The sequence below is a fragment of the Hyperolius riggenbachi genome, chromosome 4 (assembly GCF_040937935.1).
Source record: "Hyperolius riggenbachi isolate aHypRig1 chromosome 4, aHypRig1.pri, whole genome shotgun sequence".
NCBI lineage: Eukaryota > Metazoa > Chordata > Amphibia > Anura > Hyperoliidae > Hyperolius > Hyperolius riggenbachi.
Window position 1 is genome coordinate 184,626,778 of NC_090649.1, and position 24,414 is coordinate 184,651,191.

The window sequence follows — 24,414 nt, forward strand, 5'->3', positions numbered from 1 at the left end:
TTATAGTTTTTAAATAATGCATGCTACTGTAATTAAAACCCATGAAATGTATTTGCCCTTTTGTCCCGGTTATAAAACCATTTAAATTATGTCCCTATCACAATGTTTGGCACCAATATTTTATTTGGAAATAAAGGTGCATTTTTTTCATTTTTGCGTCCATCCCTAATTACAAGCCCATAGTTTATAAAGTAACAGTGTTATACCCTCTTGACATAAATATTTAAAAAGTTCAGTCCCTAAGGTAACTATTTATGTATTTTTTTTAATTGTAAATTTAATTTTTTTTTAATTACAAAAAAAAAAAAAATGGGGAGTGTGGGAGGTAATGAGTTAATTTTATGTGTAAAAGTCATTTATTTGTATGTGAAAAATGTGTAGGGTGTAGTTTACTATTTGGCCACAAGATGGCCACAGTAACTTTTTGTTTTAATGCGACCTCCAAGCTTCCTTCCGGAAGCTTGGAGGAAGTATAAGGAGGCTGGACACGTGAGTTTTTTCTCACAATGATCGCGCTGCCCATAGGAGAGCAGCGGATCATTGCGGGGCTTAGATCAACGAACGGGAATGGATTTTCCCGTTCATTGATCTCTGGGCGAGCGGGCGGCGGCGTGTTTACGAGCGGGAGCGCGGACAGCGTCGGGAACGCGGAAAGTACGTATTTCTCCGTCCCTGGTTGTTAAAGGATGGAAAAATGGGGCGGAGAAATACGTACGCGCGGGGGTAAAGTGGTTAAAGTGAGTCTGAAGGGAATATTAAAAAACAAAATCAAAAAACATTTACTTACCTTAGGTGTGGGAAGGCCCTGGGCCCTTAGAGCCTCCCTGTTCCTCTCCTCGTCCCCTTGATCCATCGCTGGCTCCCCTGTTAGCAGTCTCCGACCGATAGTTTGGAGACTTCTCACTGCCATTGCCTTAGGCCTTGGAAGTCTTCGGAAGCTCTCTCACGTATGCGCAGTACAGAGCCACCTGACTTCGGGAGCTCTTGGGCTCCTGAAGACTTTTGAAGCCTCCTGTGGCAGGAGATTTCAACGAAGGAGCCAGTGCTGGAATGAGGGGATTGTGAAAGGAATGGGAAGGCTCTATAGAACCCAGAGCATTCCTTCTCCTTAAATAATTATTTGTTTTGTGTTTGTTTTTTTTCTTCATTTTAGCTTCAGAATCCCTTTAACATTTAATAATGCTATCATTCAGGATCAACCGAACCCACCAGCTTCTTTGGTTTGTACAACGGCATTAATATGATCGTTCACTAATAATAATAGTGATGGGCACTTCAAGGAATTTCAGTGAGCACTTACGCTTAAGGCCCCAGTACAAGCACAATGTTAAATACATTTTATAAAATGCATTAAAAAGTTTTGTAGAAAAAAAGAAAATTTTAATTATCTGTTGCACTATGCATGCTCAGTATAGAACCGGCCATCTTCGGGAGCACTCGGGCTCCAGAAGACTTCCAAAGTCTCCGGCTGGGGGGGAATCAAACGGGGGAGACATGGCCAGGGACCGTGAGAGGAGCGGGAAGGTTCTGTAGGACCCAGAGCTTTCCCTCTCCATGGATGAGTATGTGGTTTTTGTTTTGTTCTTTAGCTTAACACTGGCTTTAACTGAGGGGGTAACATAAAACTGGCAGCTAGGAGGAGGCCGCACAAACCACTAACTACACAAAACAGTGTCAGGGGGCAGAAAGAGTTGGAGGGCACTTTTTGAACTGGTTACCAATGGCCTTGGCTCTGTTTTTAAAGATATAATTTTGGTTTGCTTGCTCTTTTATCTCTTAAATGATTGCAAAGGATGAGAAAAAGAGAGAACACCAAGAGCCCAATATAATGTAGTATGTACTGGTAATGTATAATTGGAAGATTAATAATATTAATTTAATACTCACAAACCAGGGTTACCAAGTAGGCAACCACTGTCAAAGCAGGTGGGCAGATTGTCCTGACCCCACTCAGGATTAAAAAGTCACTCTCTGTAGTAGAAGAAGGAAGGATACAACCCTCCACCAAGGGTGGACTTCATGTAGATAATAGGATAACAGAGGCGCCAACAGGATAAAAAAACACTAAAAGAACTTAAAAACCCATCTTGGTAATAGAGGAGGCAGTGGTGGACTCACCTCCTCCAAGCAGAACACACGACTGTGGATTTTCAATCAAAACAATTTTATTGGATACTCCAAATAAAGTGCAACGTGTTTCGCGGGATACAAACTCGCTTCATCAGGCAATAACAGATAGGAGTAAACAGCATCTGCCAGTATCATCAACACTGAGCGCCTCTGTGTTGATGATACTGACAGATGCTGTTTACTCCTATCTGTTATTGCCTGATGAAACGGGTTTGTATCCCGCAAAACGCGTTGCACTTTATTTGGAGTATCCAATAAAATTGTTTTGACTGAAAATCCACAGTCGTGTGTTCTGCTTGGAGGAGGTGAGTCCACCACTGCCTCCTCTATAACCAAGATGGGTTTTTAAGTTCTTTTAGTGTTTTTTTATCCTGTTGGCGCCTCTGTTATCCTATTCTCTATCTCTTAAATGATGATTCATCATTCACTGTGGCCTTTATACACACAGTGGAATTGACTGTGGTTTGTCAAACTGCTCTCCAAGTTTTAATTTGTACCATTGACTTTATAAATACCTTATATTTTGCCTCTCCTGATCCACAAGTCTGAGTTGAGATTTTAGCATCTCTTTGTGCACAGCAATTTCTTGCATACGCTCCTTCATAGCAGTCTGCAACTGTAGCTTGCGTTTCTCCAAGGAGAAAACATCATCCGCTTTACTGTACAACATGTCCTTCAGCCTCTTCACTTCCAGCTTCAAAATATTGTCATCAACCATTAAATCCTGTAAAGATGTACATATGATGAGATAATGTCAACATTTTATGTGAACATTTCAAAAGTTCATTCTAATGAATGCCATGAGAGGCATTTGCACCAACAGTCCACCTACACTGCTAGCTAGCTTTTGGCTCCAATATTCGCACTGCCACTGCTCACGCTTGGCTCCTTCTGTGATATGCTATTTACCTAGCAGTCAGAATCATGATTCAGCTGCAGAAAGATACATAAAAAACACAAAACAAACACTATCCACCTGAGAAAGCTCTTTGCCACCAATGGCATGCTGCTTGTGGTGGTCTTTTACAACCTGTTTATACATACAAGGAAGGAGGGGCTATGCTAATTTTGCTTGGGAACCACAATTTGAAATGGAAAAGAAGGTGCTGAGGGGAGTGGTCAGTTTACATACAATCATTAACCCTCTGCCCACCAGCGATGTAAGGGTCTTCCAGCTTGATGTGAGTATCATGTTTTTTCACAGCCTGGCGACACTAAATGAACACCTGTACGAACTGTCCCCAATGGTCAGATTGTTTGCTTGACCTTCATCTTCCCAATGACAAAGTGATGGTTTCTGCATATATCTCTGAGAAAATGAGAGCCAGTGTCTTGTGCAACTGACCCCTATGTTTTGCTGGAGAAAATACTGTATTTGGATGGTCAGACTGATTTTATAAGCAACGATTAACAAGGTGCAAATTACCTGCTTTGATGTCCTGAGTTCCTTTAGTGCTTTATCAGACATGGTGTTGAACAGCTTTAGTTCTTCCAGCTTACTGATTAGATCTCCTTTCTCTTGACCAGTTTTTTCAAGTTCTCTTTTAATGTATCGCACATCACCCTGTTGAGTAGATAAAATAATGTCAGAGAAGCATGGTGATATATATTACATGGATGGTCTAAAGGTCAAAACCTTACTAATCTACACAACACTGAGTGTGGCAAATTCTAACTGAAAGCAGTATGAGTGAATATAAACAGTTTACAGAAGCAAAGTGGTGAACATAATGGCCTTTTCAAGGAAGAAAAGTGCTTGGAACTAATATACAGCTTGCGTCCTGCCTGCTCTGGATTTATCTGCTAAGCAGGTCAATCAGAAAGGACCCTGTGACTTCCCAAGCATGGAGAACAACACAGTCCAGACTACATTGCCCAGCGTTACTGTAGAAACCATAGGCCAAAAGTGGTGAATAAGAACGGCGACAGAGGCATTGACAAAGGTGAAAAAGGGAAATAGTTTGCACATTTATTTCTTCAGCTGCACAGGTCACCACTCACCTCACCCACATTCCAATTTATCTTCATAGGCAGATGCACAGCTGCAGGCAAAATGCATACATTTGAAAACGCGCCAGTAGACTTGGGCGCAGGATACAGCCAGCATATGGCTGATCCTGCTTCTGCACAAGTCCGGGCCATGTTAATTACTATTCCCCCTCCAGGCCTGATGCAGCATAGCTTTAACTATACCGGCTCCCTTGCATGGGACACAACAGCCCGTCCCCACCAGCATGAAACTGAGCTCCATATCACATTCAGGATCACGGGCTCCAAACTCTGTGATCACTGTGAGCCAATCACAGTGATCACAAACAAAAAACAAAGGCTCTGGTCCTTAACCCAATAGTAGCTTCAATAGAGTCATCTCATTTGAGATAAGTGCACTGCTTTTGACTCTGTTAGCAGAAAATCAGAAATCCTCTGTTATTGTCTCATACTGCCCCTAGTGACAAGTGGCCATAAATATACATTACAGCAGTACTAATTAGAAGCAAGGAAATATGACAAATAATAAATAAAAAATGTGCTAAAATAAACTGGCCTGGAGCATTAATAAATTAATGTAGAAGATAGATTGGTTTGTCCAGGACTGTTTGAGTAATCCACTCGAGGCTTGGCAACAGCCTTATTCCCAGTTTCCTTACCTGAGGTGCTGACTCTGTGGAAATCTATTCAGACATTCCTCTAAATAAACTGGCTGCTAAAGGGTTAAGGGGCCTGGGATTTCCGCGCGCTTCTACAATGCCAAATGCTCAAATGTAAGGGTTTTTCGCCTTCCTCTTGATCAACAGGGATATGTGAGGGAGCAGGCTGGCGTTGTACTTTTTTCAACCCAAGTAACTATGTAACAAAAAAAATTTAGTAGGACCAAAATTTGGGTTCAGGCCAAATTAGATCGAAACTGGACTGCACTAGTGGAAACTTGCACCTGCGATTTACATAATAGACCTATTGTTCTTGCGCTTTGTGGGTTGCGAAAAATCTGCAAAATGCAGCAAAGCATGTACAGTGTAAAACAGCTCTAACTCAACTGAAAAAGTAGGACACTTTGCTTATCCATGCTGACAGTATGAAAAGGGTTACCTGGAGTTTCTTGTGCTGGGAGTTTAGGATATTAAGAGCCGCTTTGCGCTCATCTAGTGTTTTTGAAAGATCCGCTACTTTGGTCTCCAAAGCGTGTTTTTCGTCAGTGTTGACCTCACCTTTTAACCGAGATAGACTGCGCTCCAGCTGCTGTATTTGGAAATCCTGTACAAAAAACACACAGAGTTACAAAATCACATGCAAAAACATATAGTAAGTTTAGATATAATGTATGAAAAAGCAGGCTACTGAAAACTCCTCAGCAGGTGAATGCTAGAGACAAAACAATGCCAGACATTTACACTTCAGATGACCCAGCTATGGCTAGGGAACCATTATTTTTATTGATTTATAAAGTGCCAACATATTTCATAGCTCTGTAAAAAATAATAAACAAATATGGTGTACAAAATTATACAGGCAATGGTGTACACAAATATAAAATATACAGGATTGGTAAGCGGCAGATACAATCGCTCTGATTGAATCTGCTAGAAATCGATGCAGCAAGTGCCCAGTCGGGTTGATTTCTGGCTAAAATTGATCAAATACATTGAATAAATCAATCGATTGGTGGCAGGTCAAAGGTGGCAGCAGATCGACAGCCCATAGGATTGCACTGTATCGAACAGATAGCTTTTTTTTAAATAGAATTCATGATTAAAATCTATTAAAAATCTACACCTAGTGTGTGTGGCAGTAACAGATCCCTCTCAAATCAGATTTGGTCTGACAAGGATCTACCTGATGGTCGAATCTGGTGACCATATAAATGTATGGCCACCTTTAGGCCCTAAAACAGGTAAAAATCAATATCAAGGATATTGTTTACCTCATCTACCAAATATCTAAAGCCTGGTACACATGTATGAGGAGTAAAGGTGCATTGCTAGCTTACAGGCTAGCAACACATTCTGCTGCTATTGGGGGGGGGGGGGGGGCAGCAGTGCAAGGCACAACTGAGCGGGGGGGGGGGGGGGGGTTAAGGCAGAGAACAATAGCCTCAGCATGTGTTCAGACGATATGATTTGGCAAGCTGGAACTTCTGCCCATACATCAGGGCTGCCATACACATTCTAGATTTTCGGCAGAGACGGACTCGACCGGTCATATTGGAATACAACTACCTACCATGTTTACAAAGCCTTACAGAGTATTGCCATCTTAAGAACTGCTAAATATTAGAGGATCCAGTGCACACAAGAGTAAGGGATCATTTCCATATGCAACACAGGAGCCGTGCATCAGCCAGCTCTGCGTTGCACATGGTTCCCCCAGGGGCGGCGCTCATTATATTGAATGGGATCGCGGGCGTAATCGCCCCAAAATGCTGCAACCATGCGCTGCTATTCAGTGGTGAATCGTAGCGCATGTATGGAGACATTAGAGAGTGCAGTCTGTGCACTGACTGATGTTCCTGCAATCGCGTTTCCACAAGCGTGGCTAAAAGCGTGCATATGGAAACCAGCCCTAAGAGTCTAGCACAAGTCCAGAAGTATTGGACAAGCCTTTTTAGCAATATTACATTAAAAAACATACATTATTTTGATAGAAACCCAACAGCTGATGCCATCTGGATGTATTTCTATAATATGAAATGTCAGAAAGCTAAGATATATACAGTTCATAAAAATGACTTTAAAAATAACACCTTGTAATCACGTACGCGTTATAATTTTAATGCAATTATATTCGTCCTGCAAACTCTAAATACTTCATGGTAAATGTTACATACCCACACTGTCTATTCACATGCTTGGTTTTTATTAGGCTTTTTCCTAGCTGCTTTTCTATATTTGAAAATATTTCAATTATGAAAAATGTCCTGCATGTGGTTAGCTTTCTCTAATCACACAGCAGTGGCATTTAAGGGATTTAATGATTGAAAGCCAGCGTGCTTTTGTACCTGATTGTAAATGATCCCCTGTTGCTTTAAAGCATGCAGGTCAAGTTTTTGCAGTTGACTATTAAGGTTTCTCAGCGAGACCTGGCTTCCATTAATTTCTGATATCATGTGCTTTTCTTTTGTCTTGTGTTCGTGCAGCTCCTGCGATTTCTTGAAATGCTGCTCTCTTATATGTTTAAGTTGAGCTTCAAGGTCCTGTGGATACAATGGAGAGATTTAAGTGGTCATTTTGCACAATTTCTGAACAATGGAGATTTCTTGGTTATTTATTTGTGTTTTGCTTGAAGTAAATAGTGTCATTCTGTTGCTGATAGTATTTTATATTCATTGCTCAATTTATTGCGTTTTAGCTTACATAGTCTATGAAATAGGGTCATATACACATGGATGTGGGATACAAAATGCATTGATGATGTGGCTTTCAGGAGCAGCAATCATTGTTCTGCTGAAATGGGGGATGGCTGGTGGCAGCTTGTGTAGCTCGTGGTTACCAGATCCCAAGGAGAAGCATCTTGGATATCTTGGAAGGGTCTTATTGACCATGATCTGCTTTAGAACATAGATTATGAATGACAATTCAGACTACAAATCTATCATATATTCAAACCGGTCATAAATATGCTTTTACCATAAGTTCTGGTACACATGAGCAACACTGCTAAAGGTGCCCATACACCTAGCAATGTATGGGCAGATCAACCAAGAGACAGCTCTCTCTCAGATCTCTCAAATCGGATGAGAGAAATCTGTTGGCAGCCCATACACAACAGGCCGATTCATGATCGATTTCAGGATGGAATGTCTTGGGAATCAGCCTTGTGATGCCGCCTCCCCCACCTGGCCGCTGTCCTCCCAAATGTTAACGTGCCCCCCTCCCAGTGCCCGTGCATTCAAATCTCACCTTCTCAAGTAGCCACGACTATCTAGCTGCTCCCGGTCTCATTTGCTGCTTCCCCATGAGCGCCGCTATCGCATGCAACCACCATGTGTATAGCACCTGGAACGCGCTTAATGTCACACACATAGGCGGTGCTCTAAAGAAGCAATGTACGAGACCGGAAGCAGCTAGATAGTTGTGGCAGCTGGAGAAGGTGAGATTTGAATGCACGGGCATTGGGGGGGGGGGGGTACATTTACATTTGGGCGACAGCAGCTGGGGGTTCATGGCATCCCGGGGCATAACTACCGCTCCTGCAACACCATCAGCCGCAGGGGGGCCCGGAGGCTCTCATGGGACCCATGATACACAACATGGGCCATTTACGTAAGCTCCGGGAAAGCCCATGCTTGTTAAAATGAACAAAACAAGATTAGCTGGTCGGCACGGTAAGCTGGTAAAGTGCAGGCCAATTGGATGCAGGGAAGTAGGCGAGGCTAGGAGAGATGGAGACACTCCAGGAAGAAGAGAGACTTGGAGTGTGACAGTGAGTGATCTCCCTGCCCGTTCCCTCTCCCCGCGTGTAAATGCAGATTTGAACGGTTTTGCTGGCTGGCCAGGACTCCCTCACTCCTCTCCTCACACAGCGGGAAGCTTCCGAGCCTGGACTCTGCTCACAGACTGGTGAGCTTATCTCAGGCATATCTACTTATTGCCTATCCTGGTAAAGGGCGTAGGGGGGTACTTAACCCTTTCAGCAACTCAGCTGCCTATGTTGCTTCCAAAGCTCTGGCATTCTCCTGATCTGTGTGTGTTTATACACACACATACAGTACTTTCCACAAGTGCATTATGTAGTAAAAGTAATGCCAAAACCTTTGCAAGTTGCACAGCTGAGGATCGGGTTTGCGCATGACGTCGGCGACGTGATGTGCGATCCTCCCCATAGAGAGACCGGAGCTGTGCGGGGAGGCTGCGCCGATCGCTGGATCCAGGTGGGTTAATGTATAAACAGGGAAGCGGCGGGGATTGGAGGGTGCTGGACACTTCTACTAGCTAGCCTAGTGCTAGCTATAGGCTTTACAGTCGTTAGGGACAAATATTTAATGATCGGGCAAAAAGTAACAAAACCTCCTGAGCGACGTAACGGTCAGGAGATTAAAGGAGAAAGGAGGTGAAAAACTGATGGGATAGACAATTGTATCTATCCTCCTCCTCCTAAAATAACTTTTTTTTTATATCCCACGGTTTTATTTTATATTTGAATCTACTTTTTAGGATTTTGATGTTTTATTCTCTCTGCTCAATGACACCTTCGTTGAAGAATGCCACAGCTAAAATCTATAAACTACTGACCCTTTTTAATATATTTCCTGCTCTCAGAAGCCTTTTTCTGCCAGGAAAGTGTTTTATGGCTGTAATTTCTTATCAGTGAAGGATACGCTGTGGTTTGACCCAGTCCCGATCTGGACAGAAACTGCCCCTTGCATACTTTAATATTACCTCTTTTGGGCAGAGAAGGAATACAGCCTAGTTATTGTATGGTTGGTACATACACATGTTTATCTCATCATGTCACGTCACATGGTGTATCCTTTAACCCCACTGGCAGTCTGATTCTTTCCAGATTTAAAGGTCTAAAAGCAGCACATTTTTTTTGCATGCCTTCAGACCCTAAAACCGGGGGAAAAAAAAAAAAAATCACACCGCTGGCTGATTAGCAGCCGCCCCAGCACTTACTCCCCTCCCTGAGATCCAGAGCTGCAGTTCTCCCTCCATCCTCTGGGTGGCGCTGTAACCCTGTAGTGAGATCGCTGTCTGTCGTCATGACGACAAATGGCGATCTCACCCGAGGGATGCAGAGACAGGGAGGACAGGAAAGAGAATAACTGCCGGCATCTGGATCCTCGGGAGGTGAGTGAAAACGCCCGCTGCACGCTATGCTCTGCACAGTCCTGCTGGCGGCTACCACGAGTCACGCTCAGGATTACCGCTCCCGTTTTTTCCACCCTGAGCTTGACTCATGATATCCGCCGAGAAAGTTAAGCTGTAACATTGTTACATTTTCCTGAAACCTGTGGTCCTCAATTCATAAAGAAAAGAGCATCAACCCATACCAACATGTCATCTTTCATCACTCTGACTTTTTTGAACTGCTGAAAAACTAAAATGTGATAATATCTACACAGCACACCGCTTTGTGATTTAATAATTCTCACCTTCACTGTTTTCTCTTGATCCTTCAGCATCTCTTCTATGCGCTGTGCCCGCTCTTCCACGCTTAGCGCTGAATCAGTGACAACCTTCAGTTTTTCAGTAAGACCTTCATTGTATTCTTTTGACATATTTAACCTTAACAATGACATGTTTAACTCTTAAAACTTCTATTTTTCAGTGGCCATGCTTTGTATACTACAGTAGTAGTAACACGCTACAAAATAATGTCAATTCTTAAAAGTGAGATACTGAATGCAACATGTATACTACCTTTCTTGCTTATTGCGAATCTCTTTCTTAAAATTGTTAACTTGAACTCTCAGCGCTTCTAATTCAGTAGCTGTCCTATCAACGGTGCCTTTCAGAGTGTCCAGCTGTTGTGAGAGGAAAGAAAATCATCACTATAGGTTATTTCACAATGTGTGCTTCATTCATACAGATAACAATGCATTGAATGTATCAGGCTGTCAATAGGTTTGCACAGGACAGAAGGAAGACATAGAAAAATGCACCCTGTATGTATTTAGAGAGTGTATTCCCCCTCATCTGTGTCTAATCACAACTGTAATTTGATCTCTCAGCTGTGTCAGCACAATAATCTTAGCAGCCTTCAGAAAGCAGCTAATTTTAGAACACAAGATGTTAACCAGTTGGTTGAATACATGCAACTGGGGTGACGGCACCGGAATGAGGGGACCAAGAGGGGACAGGGAAGGCTCAATAGGATACAGAGCCTTCCCTCTCCATCGGCAAGTATTAGACATTTTTTTCCTTGTTTCAGTTTTTACGTTAAATTAATTTCCCACCACAGTAATGTAAGACAGCCTGATGCATCCTCCAGTAATATCTATTCATATAATATAAAAGAGCAAAGATGCTTCTCACAGCCTCTCTTCAAACAAGACTGTAAGGAACAAAAATAGACACTGCTCTGCAATCAACACAGGGAAAGACTTCAGTCGCGTGATGGATCAAGATGGAAATACCTGGGAAGATCCTTGAAGATTTCTAGCAAATTACAAAAAAAATCAAAGCTGTATGTTTACTGACCCCGACTTTTACATTTATATACAATGTATAAGGCATCTCAGAATGTTCCATATACACATAGGCCAGGGCAGGGTTGCTTATATGATCGCTGTTTTATCAGAGTTATTGGATAGCAGCATATACCCCCAACTTCTCATTACTAGAAACCCCATCAGGTCAGTGTTCATCCAAACAACTCAGGGTGTGCTCTCCATCAGTGGGCGTGGTGTGTTGTGAGTAGAAGGCTTTGCTGGCCTCTTGCAAATCACCCCTCCCCAACTGCTGACATCAGCAGGGCTGTGGAGTCGGAGTTGGAGTCGGAGTCAGAGCAATTTGGGTACCCGGAGTCGGAGTTGGAGATTTCATAAACTGAGGAGTAGGGAGTCAGGAGTTGGATGATTTTGTACAAAATCCACAGCCCTGGTAAGTATTAAACTAAGGAGTCGGAGTCGAGGAGTCGGAGCCATTTTGGGTACCTGGAGTCGGAGGTTTCATAAACTGAGGAGTCGGAGTCGGAAGGTTTTTGTACCGACTCCACAGCCCTGGACATCAGTAGCAAGTAGGTTAATAGAGTTGAGAGGACCCCACATCGTCATGAAGACCCTCACACTGTTATTGTTTCTTTCCTCAGATAAGAAAATATTCAGCACCTTGGACAGAGTCTGCACTGCGGTAAATGAGCTGGAGGCTCATGCAGCCACTTCAGATGCCAAGTTGTGCTGTTTTGTATTGAACTATCTTGCAAATGTGTTAGTATTATGAATCAAGAAATAAAACACAGAATCCAGTTAAATGAAACCTGAGACAAAAAAATAATATATATATATATATATATATATATATATATATATATATATATATATATATATATATATATATATATATATATATATATATATATATCTGTGGATTCCTCCAGCCCCATTATGCTGTTGGCTCCATCGTGTCTCTGCTAGATATCCCAGTAAATCCTTCAGTCGCCCTGTACTGTGCATGTACAGCTCAGCCTCGCACGTGCACCCCCATTATGCTCCCAAAGCTGGGAGGGTTCAGCACCTGCGCAGTGCACTCCTGGTGACAGGAGCCCAATAGCCGAGTGCGCAGCCGGGTCACATGTGTGCTGTACGCACTGACTGAAGGATTTACCTGGGTGGCCAGAGGAGGATCGAGACAGCCTGGGAGGACAGTGAGGGAACCAACGGCATGAAGTGGGCTGGGGAGGCCCCTGGTACATATAAATGCTTTCCTGGGTTTAGTCTCAGGTACACTTTAATAAGTTATAAGGAAGGTGACAAAGTCTGGGGAACCTCTAGATTGGCACATGTGACTCTGTAAGAGAATGTATTCTTTTGTAATGGAAGACCTCAGCTTTTCACTTAGCTGTAGGTATTGCAGTGCTTCCTGGTTAATTTGCATGTGAGTGTGAAAAGGGTAAACTGATTTTACTGTATTTTGACTCAACTCTGAGGCAGGGGTCACACTTGTCTTTCAGTTTCTACACTTTGCAGAAAACTGAAAGACAAGTGTGACCCCTGCCTTAAAGCAGCTAATGTAATTTATAGAGAAAACTGACAAATTGCGCAAGATGTCAGTTTTTTTTTTCTGCATGGGAAATCTGCATTAAAGTGTGACCTTGCTTATTGATTAACATGAGTTCTCAGTTGAAGTCAGTTTTTCTGTGCAGAAAACGCGTACGAAAGCCGGTAAGTGTGACCCCTGCCTGAATGGAGAGTTCAAGTGCATCAGCAAGCAGTAATTTATGCAATGTTCTAGCAGTTCTACTAAACCTTAATGTATCAGGTGGTAGAGTTCATATAAGGGCTAACACTGAACAGCCATTGGCCCTTTCCAATAACTATTTATCTGAAATTTTCTCCCAGGAGATAATTTTTAATCTTATCAAAAAATAACTTTTCAACTGTTAGCAATTGAAAAGAAAGAAAGAAGGTAAAAATGTGATATCAAACTTATTTTGAATATTTTCTTGCATGCTGGAACATTTAATTGATAAGGTTTAAAAATATCTCCTTGGAGATAACGCAGGAGAAAAGTTAGCTGGGCATGCTATAGCAGTAATGCTATAGTGCGCATCACACACAAGGGTAATTCAGGGTTCCGGCAGTCACCGGACCACAAATTACTTCTCCCTCCGAGTTGCTACACCTCGGAGGAGGAATAGTATTTTACACCGTCGGGAATTTGAGAGTCAGCAGGGTGAGCCATCATTCAGCTCATCCTGTGCCAGGGCTGTGAAGCCAGAGTTGGAGTCGAGGAGTCAGTGCAATTTTGGGTACCTGGAGTCAGAGTTGGTGCTTTCATAAACTGAGGGAGTCGGAGTCAGATGATTTTTTTACCAAATCCAAAGCCATGGTAAGTATTAGACTAAGGAGTCAGAGCCATTTTGGGTACCTGGAGTCGAAGTTGGTGCTTTCATAAACCGAGGGAGTCGGAGTCAGATGATTTTTGTACCAAATCCAAAGCCATGGTAAGTATTAGACTAAGGAGTCTGAGCCATTTTGGGTACCTGGAGTCGGAGTTGAAGTCGGTGCTTTCATAAACTGAAGAGTCGGAGTCGGGTGATTTTTGTACTGACTACTGACTTCACAGCTCTGCCCTGTGCCTAAATCATCTGCGGCGTGCTAATACGTACACGGATATGGGCTATTGGCAGTCTTTCATGTGTAACGTATGGATGTTTATCAATGAATACGGTACCTCTTTAAATCATTTTAAAATGGATTGCAAAATCTCTACAACATTATTTAGAATAATCAATATCTACTGATCAATGGTTTGCACATACTTAAAGTATACAGGTATATGGTCGTAAAGCCAAATGTCTTGTTGGTATAAGTAAACACTGAACAATTAGAAAAAATGAATGATTTTTGCATCTTTCTGAAAGCATGTAATCTTGACACATCACCAGCTGCGAACAGCCCAGCTGAACCTTGTTGATATTGCTAGATGATTTAGCCAGAAATATCACTCTTATTACCTCGTCTTGCAAGCTGTTCCGTACAGCTTCTTGTTCTTGATAGTCCTGTCTCAGCCTGGCTGCTTTTCTTTCCACAATGTCAATCTTCTTCTCATATTCCTTGTTATTCTCAATTTCACTATTCAGAAACTGAATTTTCTCCTTGATTATAGCCTCTCTGTCTCGTAACTCCTGTTTGACCTGTGCTAGCAGCTAGGAAAAACAGATTTATGTTAGCAAGAGGCATCCAGTCAAAATGATGTGCTTTTATATTTGTAGATATCTACCTTATGGTATCTGTTTAGATGTGTATATCTAACTCTAAAACTATAGATAAAACTTCAACCTTATGCCATCTGTCCCCAATGATGTTGCATACAATTATGGAAGGATTTGATGAAGGCAGTACATACTTAGATCACCCAAAATGCTCTTTGAAGAGCAGGGGTGTGTTCAGGTGTCCTCCAACATTTACTGACAGTTCATTTGGGATCAGCATCTTGCTCCCACTTTCCCACCCCTCTTCCCCACTACATAGAGCAGAACATTCTCATCTGTTTTTCTATTAGTAAAGCCTTTCCAAAACAATCAAGGATAATCACTCGAATCTACAATTACTGAAGGTGTGTACATGTCTTTAAGCATCACTTGATCAGAGATGATTAGAAATCCTGCAAGTCTGATCTGGGCTTATTGTAAACTGTTTGCTTTTAGTTGGGAAAGAAGCAATGCCCTTTCCTGGATCATATCAGATCATACCACAGTAGGTATAGCATGTTTGTTCACATGCTCACACCCATATCATGATTTGTTTCTCCCAAATAAATCCACATCTGTTTAAATCTTTCAAAAAGTTTCCAAGTGATTGCAGTCACATTACTGCAACCTCAACAGCCCTTGCTATGGTCTTATGATATAGAGGTACACCTAACAGTAGACAATACTGTATATGTAAGGCATTTGTGCAGGATAACTGTTGATCTCTAGCCTATACATACCATGATAATTCAGCCTCACAGTGTTATAACAAGAGGTGACCTAAAAAGTAAAGCAGTAAATACTCTTTTACATAGGCCTAGTGTCACGAAATGCATCTGCTGGCAAATCTCCTGAACTATTGATGAACTTCCTCCATTTCGCCAGCAGATGTCCTCAGTGTTTGAAACTGCTTGAACTATTCTCTGCCACCAGCAGAGGTCTCACTCACAAGAACTGTTATTGCAGATTTAATGAGGGCAGCTCTGTGATCACCTGGACTTTGTCATCTGACTTTCTGGCACACTATATAAGCTGCCTTAACAGACCACTCTGTGCTAGCTCATCAATGTCCATTCCTGATCCTGAGTTCTAGCCTTCTGGTCTTGTTCCTGATCCTGAATCCTAGCCTTGTATCCTGTCTTGAGTCTTCGCCTTGTATCTGCTCTGATCGTGTTTGACCTGTTTTCTGTATTTGACTAACCCTTTGCCCAAGCGATTATATCTTGTTTGTATCTCTGGTTTGACCCTGCATGTATGACGTTCCGTTGCCTGCCGATTATAATTCTGATGCTCTGTCTCTGTATATAATGTATATGATTCTCATGTGTATATATTAGTCAGGTTTGGGGTTCAGTGTGCACACTATATTGTTATGCTTGGATACCTTTGCATATTATCCTATATGCAGGGGGTCCATAGCATCTGCAATACCTGATATATTCTGATTATGTGTTAGTTTCCAGTTGCACCATTGCTTATATTACTTGCCTGACGTCTGCATGATTCTCTGCATAAACTTAATACTAATTGTTTATGCATCCTGATAGAGTTATTCTCTGCATAAACGTAATGCTAATTGTGTATGCATTCTGATAGTCAGATTCTCTGCATAAACTTAATCTTGTTTATGCGTCCTGTTTGTTTGATTCTCTGCATGATCTTAATGCTGATTGTTTGTTTGTAAGCTGTGTAACTGTTTAGTTGCATAATTCTGTGCATGAATTTAATGTGCAACATTTATGCTGATTACAATAAATCTTTATGTTTATTCATTTAATTCCAGTCTCAGTGTTTCTTGCATACTGACAGAGCAATCTTCCTTGCGATTCCCTTGCATTGTATACCAATGCATCAGAATCATGACACCTAGGCTGGGGAGTAACTACAGGGGAGCTTTTTCTGTGATCCTTTAGATCAGGTGTTTTTGTGGCTGCACTTGTTATAAGTGTAAATATTATGATGTCCACACTTGCTTTATGACCCTTGCAAGATGGGTCCTCAGGCTGCGAGGGTCACAAGGGGTAGGCAAGGGAAAGGTGTGAACATTAAGGGGCCACATCAAAGTTTTGTTGGGGGGGCCCACGATGTGTAGTTACGCCCCTGGTCCTAGGTGATATAAGCAGAGCCAACCAAGGACTGATGATATTATCAGAGATCAGCTGGTTCCTGTGTGTGTGTCCATCCCATCTTTTCTCCATGGAGATGAACAAGCTTCTCAGCCTGGGATAGTAATGGTCATGTCTGGAACTCATGGAGAATAATGAGATAGTTTGGTCAGGTGACAGATATGTAAGTCTCATGATCATGTGCTAAAGCAGTTGCATCTTTGGGGTATTTTCAATAAATGTGTATATCTATATATTTACAGTCCTTGGTGTCTGCTTTAACGGAGGCGAGTCCACCACTTCCTCCCAGCAATTTTTTTTTAATTTTATGTACTTTTATCCTTCTGGCGCCTCTGTTCACCTACCAATATATTTGAGTCCACCCCAGGTGGAGGGGTGATCTACCCCCTTTCTTATCTACAGAGAGCGACTTCTTAATCCTGAGTGAGGACAGGTCTAATCTCCTCACCTGCCTAATGAGTGGTTACCTAGGTGGTAACCTGTGTTTGTGAGTATTACCATCTCACTGTTTCATTTATTCAATCAATTTTGACATACTACACCATATTGGGCTCTTGATTTCTCTTTAACGTAATGTGCTAAAGCAGGGTGTGCTCACAGCAAAAGAGCTTTGTAAATCTATCAGCTGATCAAACAAATCACATGTTTCTCCATGAGTTCTAGACATGACCATCACTAGCCAGGGACTGGATACTAAAATGATTGTTCCAAAACTTCCACTCAAAATGATCTGTAGAGATGGCTTCAGCTTTAAGCAGGTGCAGGCCTTTATTTAGATTTACGGTATATCTTATCCTGCTTGTGAAAGATCAAAATGAGCAATATATTTTCACTGATTATGACTAGACTAGGTCAATGAGAAGCAAATAATTCTGGATTGCATATGAATGCAAATTGTACACAGCCTGGACTTGGGTCAGTCTAATTGACCCTGTTTCAAGTTGCTTACAATTTGAATGACATTTGCATACGAGCCAGAGGTATTTGCATCTCATTGATCTATTTTTTTCAGTTACCAGTCTCTAAAACAACCAAAGATGTTTATTTTCTAAAACAAAAGCTGCTGTTTACCAGTGCATAGTGGTCAATTTCACTGTCCCTTTTCTGCATCTGGTCAATAGTATACTCCCATTGTTGAATGAGTCGTTGTCTCTCTGAATGTGCTTTGCGAAAATCTTCCGCTGCTTTGTCCAGTTCAATCTGTAAAATAAAATAAACCTTTTGCTGTTCACCATGTTTGAAGAAGAAATGCCTTATTATAGACGTACTATACATTTTACACACAGATACTTTAAGTGAGGAAATACAGGGCTCACTTGTATACCATGCTGCTTTAAAAAAATAACTTTATTAAAACAAAATAACCCATTGTCAATTCCCTTTGCATTTTGGTATACATGGCATAGTGGATAGCACTTTAGTTTGTATAATCTCCCAATGTTTGTGTGTCATCCCAAAAACACACAAATAAGTTAAGTGGGCTCTCTCCAAAATTGGCCTTAAAGGACACTTGAAGTGAGAGGGATATGGGGGCTGCCATATTTAAATCCTTCTAAACAGTACCAGTTGCCTGGCTGATTTTCTGCCTTTAATACTTTTAGCCATAGACCCTGAACAAGCATGCAGCAGATCGGATATTTCTGACATTATTGTCTGATCTGGCTGGATTAGCTGCATGCTTGTTTTAGGTGTGATTCAGACACTACTGCAGCCAAATAGATCAGCAGGGCTGTCGGGCAACTGGTATTGTTTAAAAGGAAAATGGCTGCATCCATGTACTTCTTGCTTCAGGTTCCCTTTAAGGTAAACCTGCAATTAAAGTAAACTTCAGAGATGATTCATTATATGTGTCTTACTAAAGACTAGACAATGGCTATTGTTGAGATTGCGAATTCCTCTCAGGACACTTAGTGACATTACTACTTCTGTAATTTGCTTGCTGAAAATGTAAGAGCTATATAAATATTTAATAATTTCAAATACATGAATCATGTAAATACTGTACAATCCCCTTATTGTAAACGTCAAGGTACCTGGCCAAATAATTTACTATATCAGAATTGGTCATACATTGTATATTTATTCAGACGCATAGCCGGGACCTGGGGAAGTTTACTATAGAGGTTTACTGTATCAGCTTACAAAATAAGGATGTATTGAAGTGCTTCTTTGCAACCACAGCAACAGGATGCTATTTGGCTCTGGAAACTAGCTTAGGATAACATCTTAGGTTTCCTGTCCTAAATGTTTCATTTACTATACAGGAAGAGAGGATGTAAATCTGAAAGTATGCCAGAATAGGTAGGTTGCATGGGAGAAATCTCCGTAAAAAGGTAATCTGATGCGGGGAAATTGCAGAGGGTGTTGCTATTATGATTTTATATTCTCTAGCACGGATGTATTTTACAGCACTTTATAGAGTACACTGTATCACTAACTTTCCCTTAGAGCATTGCACCATGTTAGCCATCAGTAAAAGCAAGAAGGTTTGAATCAGGATGATACCATGTATTGGCTAATTTAAAAGAATTAGGAGTAAGCTTTTGGCTAATAAACTTTCATCAGACTTGAATCCTGTATACTGATATCCTGTATAGCACACAGCTATATACATGCAACATCAAAAGCTGATACATATTTTTTGGGGGGGAAACATAAATATATGTCATTAAGATACCTTAATTGAAACAAAACATTCAAATAGGGTCTTGAGAGGATGTAAAGGCGCGTACACACGGCATCCGCTCAGCGGATTGTTCAGAAACAGCCTTATTAGTCTGCCGACATCGCGTACACAACTTGCTACTGTCGGCAGAGCGTCTGCCCAGCGGGAGGGTCTGGCGGACCCGTCATTTGCGGAAGTATGGCGTGTGTACGTGCCTTAAGCTAATTAGATAAGACCCTAGATCGACATTGATAAGCTAAATAGATAGTCTTATCTATTTGCCATAAACCTAATAGATAGTCTTATCTATTTGCCATAAATCAGCTAACATCCTCTCAAGACCCTATTTAGATGTTTTCTTTCAATTAAGGCATATTAATTACATGCATTTATGTTTCCCCCAAAAAACCTATGTATCCGCTTTTTTAGTCAGTATACAGGATTGAAGTCTGATGAAGGCTGAATAGCCGAAAGCTTACTCCTAATTATTTTAAGATGGCCAATGAATGGTATCATCCTGATTCAAAGCTTCTTGCTTTAACTGTGCCTTAAGCTGGCCATACACTGGCCCGATTTGCCGCCGTTTCAACAGCAGATTAGATCACTGGGATCGAATCTGCTGCCAATCGTTCGCGCTAAACGCACTCGCCGATCCGATTTCCTCCCGAAATCGGATCGCGCCGTGCGGGAAATTACCGTCGATCGCCCGCGGGTAGGGAGCGCGTCGCTAGCGGTGGCCGATCCGATACAGTTATACATTACCTGTGCTGGCTCCCGGGCATCTTCTCCGCGCTGCACCGCTCTGTTCCTGCTTCCATCCCAGCGTACATTAACTTCCTGTGTCACTCCAGTGACCAGGAAGTTCAGATAGAGGGCGCTCTATTTGAACTTCCTGGTCACGGAGTGACACAGTGTACGCTGGGATGCGGTGCAGGATGCTGGGATGCGTGCTGCGCGGAGAAGAGTACCCGGAGCCAGCTTCAGGTAATGTAAAGGGGGGGGGGGGGGGCAGGCGGCAGGAGCAGCTCAACAGATTGTGATCGGTTTCAGTCTGAAATCGATTCACAATCTGTTTGCATTAAAGGCAGCCATACGATCCCTCTCTGATCAGATTCGATCAGATAGGGATCTGTCAGTTGGTCGATCTAATGGCAAATCGACCAGTGTATGGCTACCTTTAGAGGATCTCAGAGTCTAATCCCTACCATAGTCACAGTATAGTGTCAGTTTTTAGGTTGAGACGATGGCCCATATGCAATTAACTATTTCTCCTGAGTTTTGTCCTAGGTAATATTTTCTCACCTTTTAAATAAAATGCTTTTTAAACCACCAGCAAACAAGAAATATTAAAAATAATTTTGATAGTACTATTTAATCTACTTTTTGGTATCTTTTCCATGTACGAGGACTCTTGCCCAGATTGTCACCCAAAACTATTAATATGAGTGACAATAGAATTTTGTCTATAGGTACCTTTTATATTTTAAAATGATATAATTATATATTATGATATGATTGTATATAATATTATATATTTTAATATAATATATACCGTAAGTTCTAATGTTAATTTCTACTATTATTTTTATGGTGTGAACATCTTTCTCAGTACTTTACAGAGTATATAGTCATAGACTATGGATAATTCTGGGGGTAAAAATTCACTTAACAGTATGTTTTTAGAATGTGCATGTAACCTATGCAAACATGGGGGAACGTACATACAGACTCCATGCAGATAATGTCCTATCCAAGATCCAATAGCAGACGAATAATCGCACACCACTCGTAAGGTGCAGGATCAATGCAACAATAGAAGAAATCCAGAGGGCCCGCACACTCAGTAATAACCAAGTCCTTATTTGCACAATAATGGTACCATTCTGTGCTGTTACCTTGACAAAAGGACCCCACGTGGCCCCAAAATGATTTGTTGGATTATGGAATGGATTTGTGTCACTATTATTGAATAAATAAGGACTTGGATATTACTGAGTGTGCAGCCCCTCTGTCCGCGATACAGGCACCTTTTACAGATAACAGAATTTGATTTTGCAAACTCACATTTGTGGCACATCTAATGCAAGTCAATGGCACTGAATTTGACTTGTGTTGCTGTGCGATTTTTTTGCATGTTCTTTTTATGCAGAAAAAAAATGGCCTACATGTATTTTTTCCAGAGTGTGAGTTCTACTGGCACTATGAGATATACAGTCCTATCACTGGAAGCAGGAGGTAACAAACATCCAGACACCACCTTGATTAAAGAAACTGCGTGCTCATGATGCTATTAGCAGATGTATATAACATGGATCATTGGAGGAAAGAAACAAGTTCCATCAGGCACTGCAGTTGATTCGTATTTATTTGCAATTTGAGCGTGATATGAATCACAGCATGTGAAATTCTTGTATTCAAAAGGCAGGTGCATAAGTCATGAGCAAACAACTTGTGCTATGATGACAGAGTCAATATTATGCATGAGATGGATGTCCTACCATATCAGAGGGTGGCGGTGGTGGGTGCAGGGCACAGACGGTAGCCTAACGGCTGTTTCGCACGGCGGTGCTTCTTCCGAGGCTGATCCACTGGATCCGTGGATCAGCCTCAGAAGAAACACTGCCGTGCAAAACGGCCTTTAGGCTACCGTTTTTGCCCATGCTGTGATTCATATCACGCTCAAATTGCAAATAAATACGAATCAACTGCAGTGCCTGATGGAACTTGTTTCTTTCCACCAATGATCCATGAATTTTTTTCAAACCAGACATGTGATTTGCAGACAATGCACGTCAATGGGAACTGCAGATTTCTGCATACGAATGTAAAGTTAATTACTAACTTCATTAGCATGCACAGAAAAAAACTCAATGCAAAAGTTCACAAAAAAACGCACACAAAAAAAGAAGATTCGGAGCCTAGTAAAAACATAACACAGAATCACAAATGCGAAAAAATACAGAAAATCACAGGAATAAGTTCTGGTTATACCTGAGCAGTGATCGTCTCTGTAAGCTCATTGTCTAAGAGTTTCCGCTTCTGGCTAGCTTGTGTGGTCATCCTTTCAATCCGTAGCGATAATTCCTAAAGAGAAATGTCCAGTATTTAATTGAGGTGTAATTGGGCACACAACTGTACAGCAGCGAGAATGGGGAATAGAGATGATAAATGGGATGCAAATATTTCTGAGTTTTTGCAAATTTATGAAAATGTGTATGCAAATATATGCAGCTTGAAAATAGACCAATCAAGTCCCACCCAGGTTTAAACTGATTGGTCCATTTTCAAGCTGCATATATTTGCATACTAATTTAAACACATTTGCATAAAACATGGAAATATTTGCATATCACGAATGTGGAGTATCTTCACTTACCCTAATCTTCCCTTCATCCTTCTCTGCATATTTCTGAATGGCGACTGTATCTTCATCCTTCCGGGCCGATTCCTCCAGCCAGGCTTCCAGAGCCTGCTGGTCCCAGTTCAGCTGGCATCTCAGCTTCTCCAGCTTCTGCGTGGCCTTGAATATATTATTCTAGGTGAAACAATTAAGGAAGGATATACAAATGATGAATGGAATTCTGATTCAGTGTAACAGATTATCTGACTCTGTTTAATTAACGTATGCATTCTTCATCTTTATATCTCTTCATCGGCTATTGACAGCTTACAATGTAACAAGAATATTGTACACTGACTCTGAATTGATTGCTTTACATGGACACAAGTCCGCTGTATGTGCTACTAGATCGAAAGGCATTCATATAGGCATTATTTTCCTCTAAAGCCATTTAAGTGTTAGCACCACAATAAATTGCATTGCAAAGACTAAACACAAAGATTGTTTGAAAAAGAAGCCCTATTGTTCCAGCATCCTTTATGCCGAACCTCTATTTACATAGAAAGGAAAATGAATTCTGCATAGAAATCTTACTTCTTGATTATTTTTCTTTTCTCTCAAGGACGCCAGCTCATTTTCAAGACGTTGAATTTCTTGCTTTAGGCGCCCAATTTCCCTTTCAGCGAGAGTCTTAAAGTGTGCTTCACTTTCAATTTCCTTCTCCCGGGCCCTACAAAGAGACTGGAGGAACAGTTGATGCATTAATGGCCACTGTCTGTTATTGGGTACCTATAAAACTGCACTAAAATAACACAAAGTAAAGAGGTGTTTTGTTTAAATGTCTTTTTACTTTAGCGCGGTGCAGCTTTCCACTGCTCTCAAAGGAGATTTACCTTCGGCGCTAGGCCACGGTTTCCAGTATTTCATCCAGAGAACAAGCATAGGATTACAAAGCACCATTGAGATCCAAGGTACTTGTAACTTTTGGAGGCCACTTATATCAGACAAGGTAGCTCAGATAAAAACTTTTTCTTGTGTGTTCTTTTACTATTAGCAATAGTACAAAGCTTTAAGGTCAGGCTGTAGAGGTAGCATCCTAAGATCACCCCTAATTAACCACAGGATGATGAAGAAAATGAGCGTATGTAGCTAGAAGCGCTGCATAGCTTACACCAGCATCTCACTCGTCACTAGTGCCTGGTACGCACCATGCAATGTTCCCGTCAGATTGATTCCATCATTTCCAGCATGTCCAATCTGCTTATGATCGAGAAAGAGATCAATTTTGAGTTCAGTGCCGCACAAAATCGATCCCTTTCTCAATCGAAAGCAGATCAGACCTTGCTGGAAACTATCAAACGACAGGAAATTTCCCATCGATCTGATGGGAAAATTGCATGGTGTGTACCTGGCCTAAAATCAGCCAAAATGCATCTGAGAGGCCCAATTCAATTCCAAGCTCCATATAGTTGGCATTAAAGAGAAACTTTACCAAAATATGTGGGGGGGAGGAAATAAATTAATACATTGCAAAGTAAAAAGTTCATTTGTTCATGCCGTTTGATCCACCATGAGCCTGCAGGTCAGCATATTTGCTTCTGGCATACACAAAACCACTGGACAGTACAAACTGCCCTCATCTATAAATATTCCTACTAACGGTGTGCAAGGCTAAAAATATTGTTTTATGCACAGAGGGATATACCGCTTGCTTGGCAGTTGGCAGCAGGCATAATCTCTTACAAGGCAATTAGGTTCATAGACAGGAAACTGTCATGGCCATGGCATGACATTTCACTGTA

The 24,414-nt window shown here is 41.5% G+C and overlaps 1 protein-coding gene across 1 annotated transcript in view; it reads right to left on the bottom strand.

The window, feature by feature from the left end:
• The window catches only part of CCDC39 (coiled-coil domain 39 molecular ruler complex subunit), a 51,145-nt gene that overhangs the window by 20,092 nt on the left and 6,639 nt on the right, over positions 1 to 24,414 (bottom strand). Inside the window, exons 3-13 of the mRNA XM_068281077.1 lie at positions 23,207 to 23,353; positions 22,649 to 22,807; positions 22,264 to 22,356; positions 17,679 to 17,807; positions 14,245 to 14,436; positions 10,488 to 10,591; positions 10,220 to 10,352; positions 7,124 to 7,318; positions 5,218 to 5,382; positions 3,557 to 3,694; positions 2,646 to 2,854 (exon numbers count right to left, since the gene is read on the bottom strand). Coding sequence (XP_068137178.1) covers positions 2,646 to 2,854; positions 3,557 to 3,694; positions 5,218 to 5,382; positions 7,124 to 7,318; positions 10,220 to 10,352; positions 10,488 to 10,591; positions 14,245 to 14,436; positions 17,679 to 17,807; positions 22,264 to 22,356; positions 22,649 to 22,807; positions 23,207 to 23,353 — 1,664 coding nt within the window. The remainder of the gene's footprint in view (positions 1 to 2,645; positions 2,855 to 3,556; positions 3,695 to 5,217; positions 5,383 to 7,123; positions 7,319 to 10,219; positions 10,353 to 10,487; positions 10,592 to 14,244; positions 14,437 to 17,678; positions 17,808 to 22,263; positions 22,357 to 22,648; positions 22,808 to 23,206; positions 23,354 to 24,414) is intronic.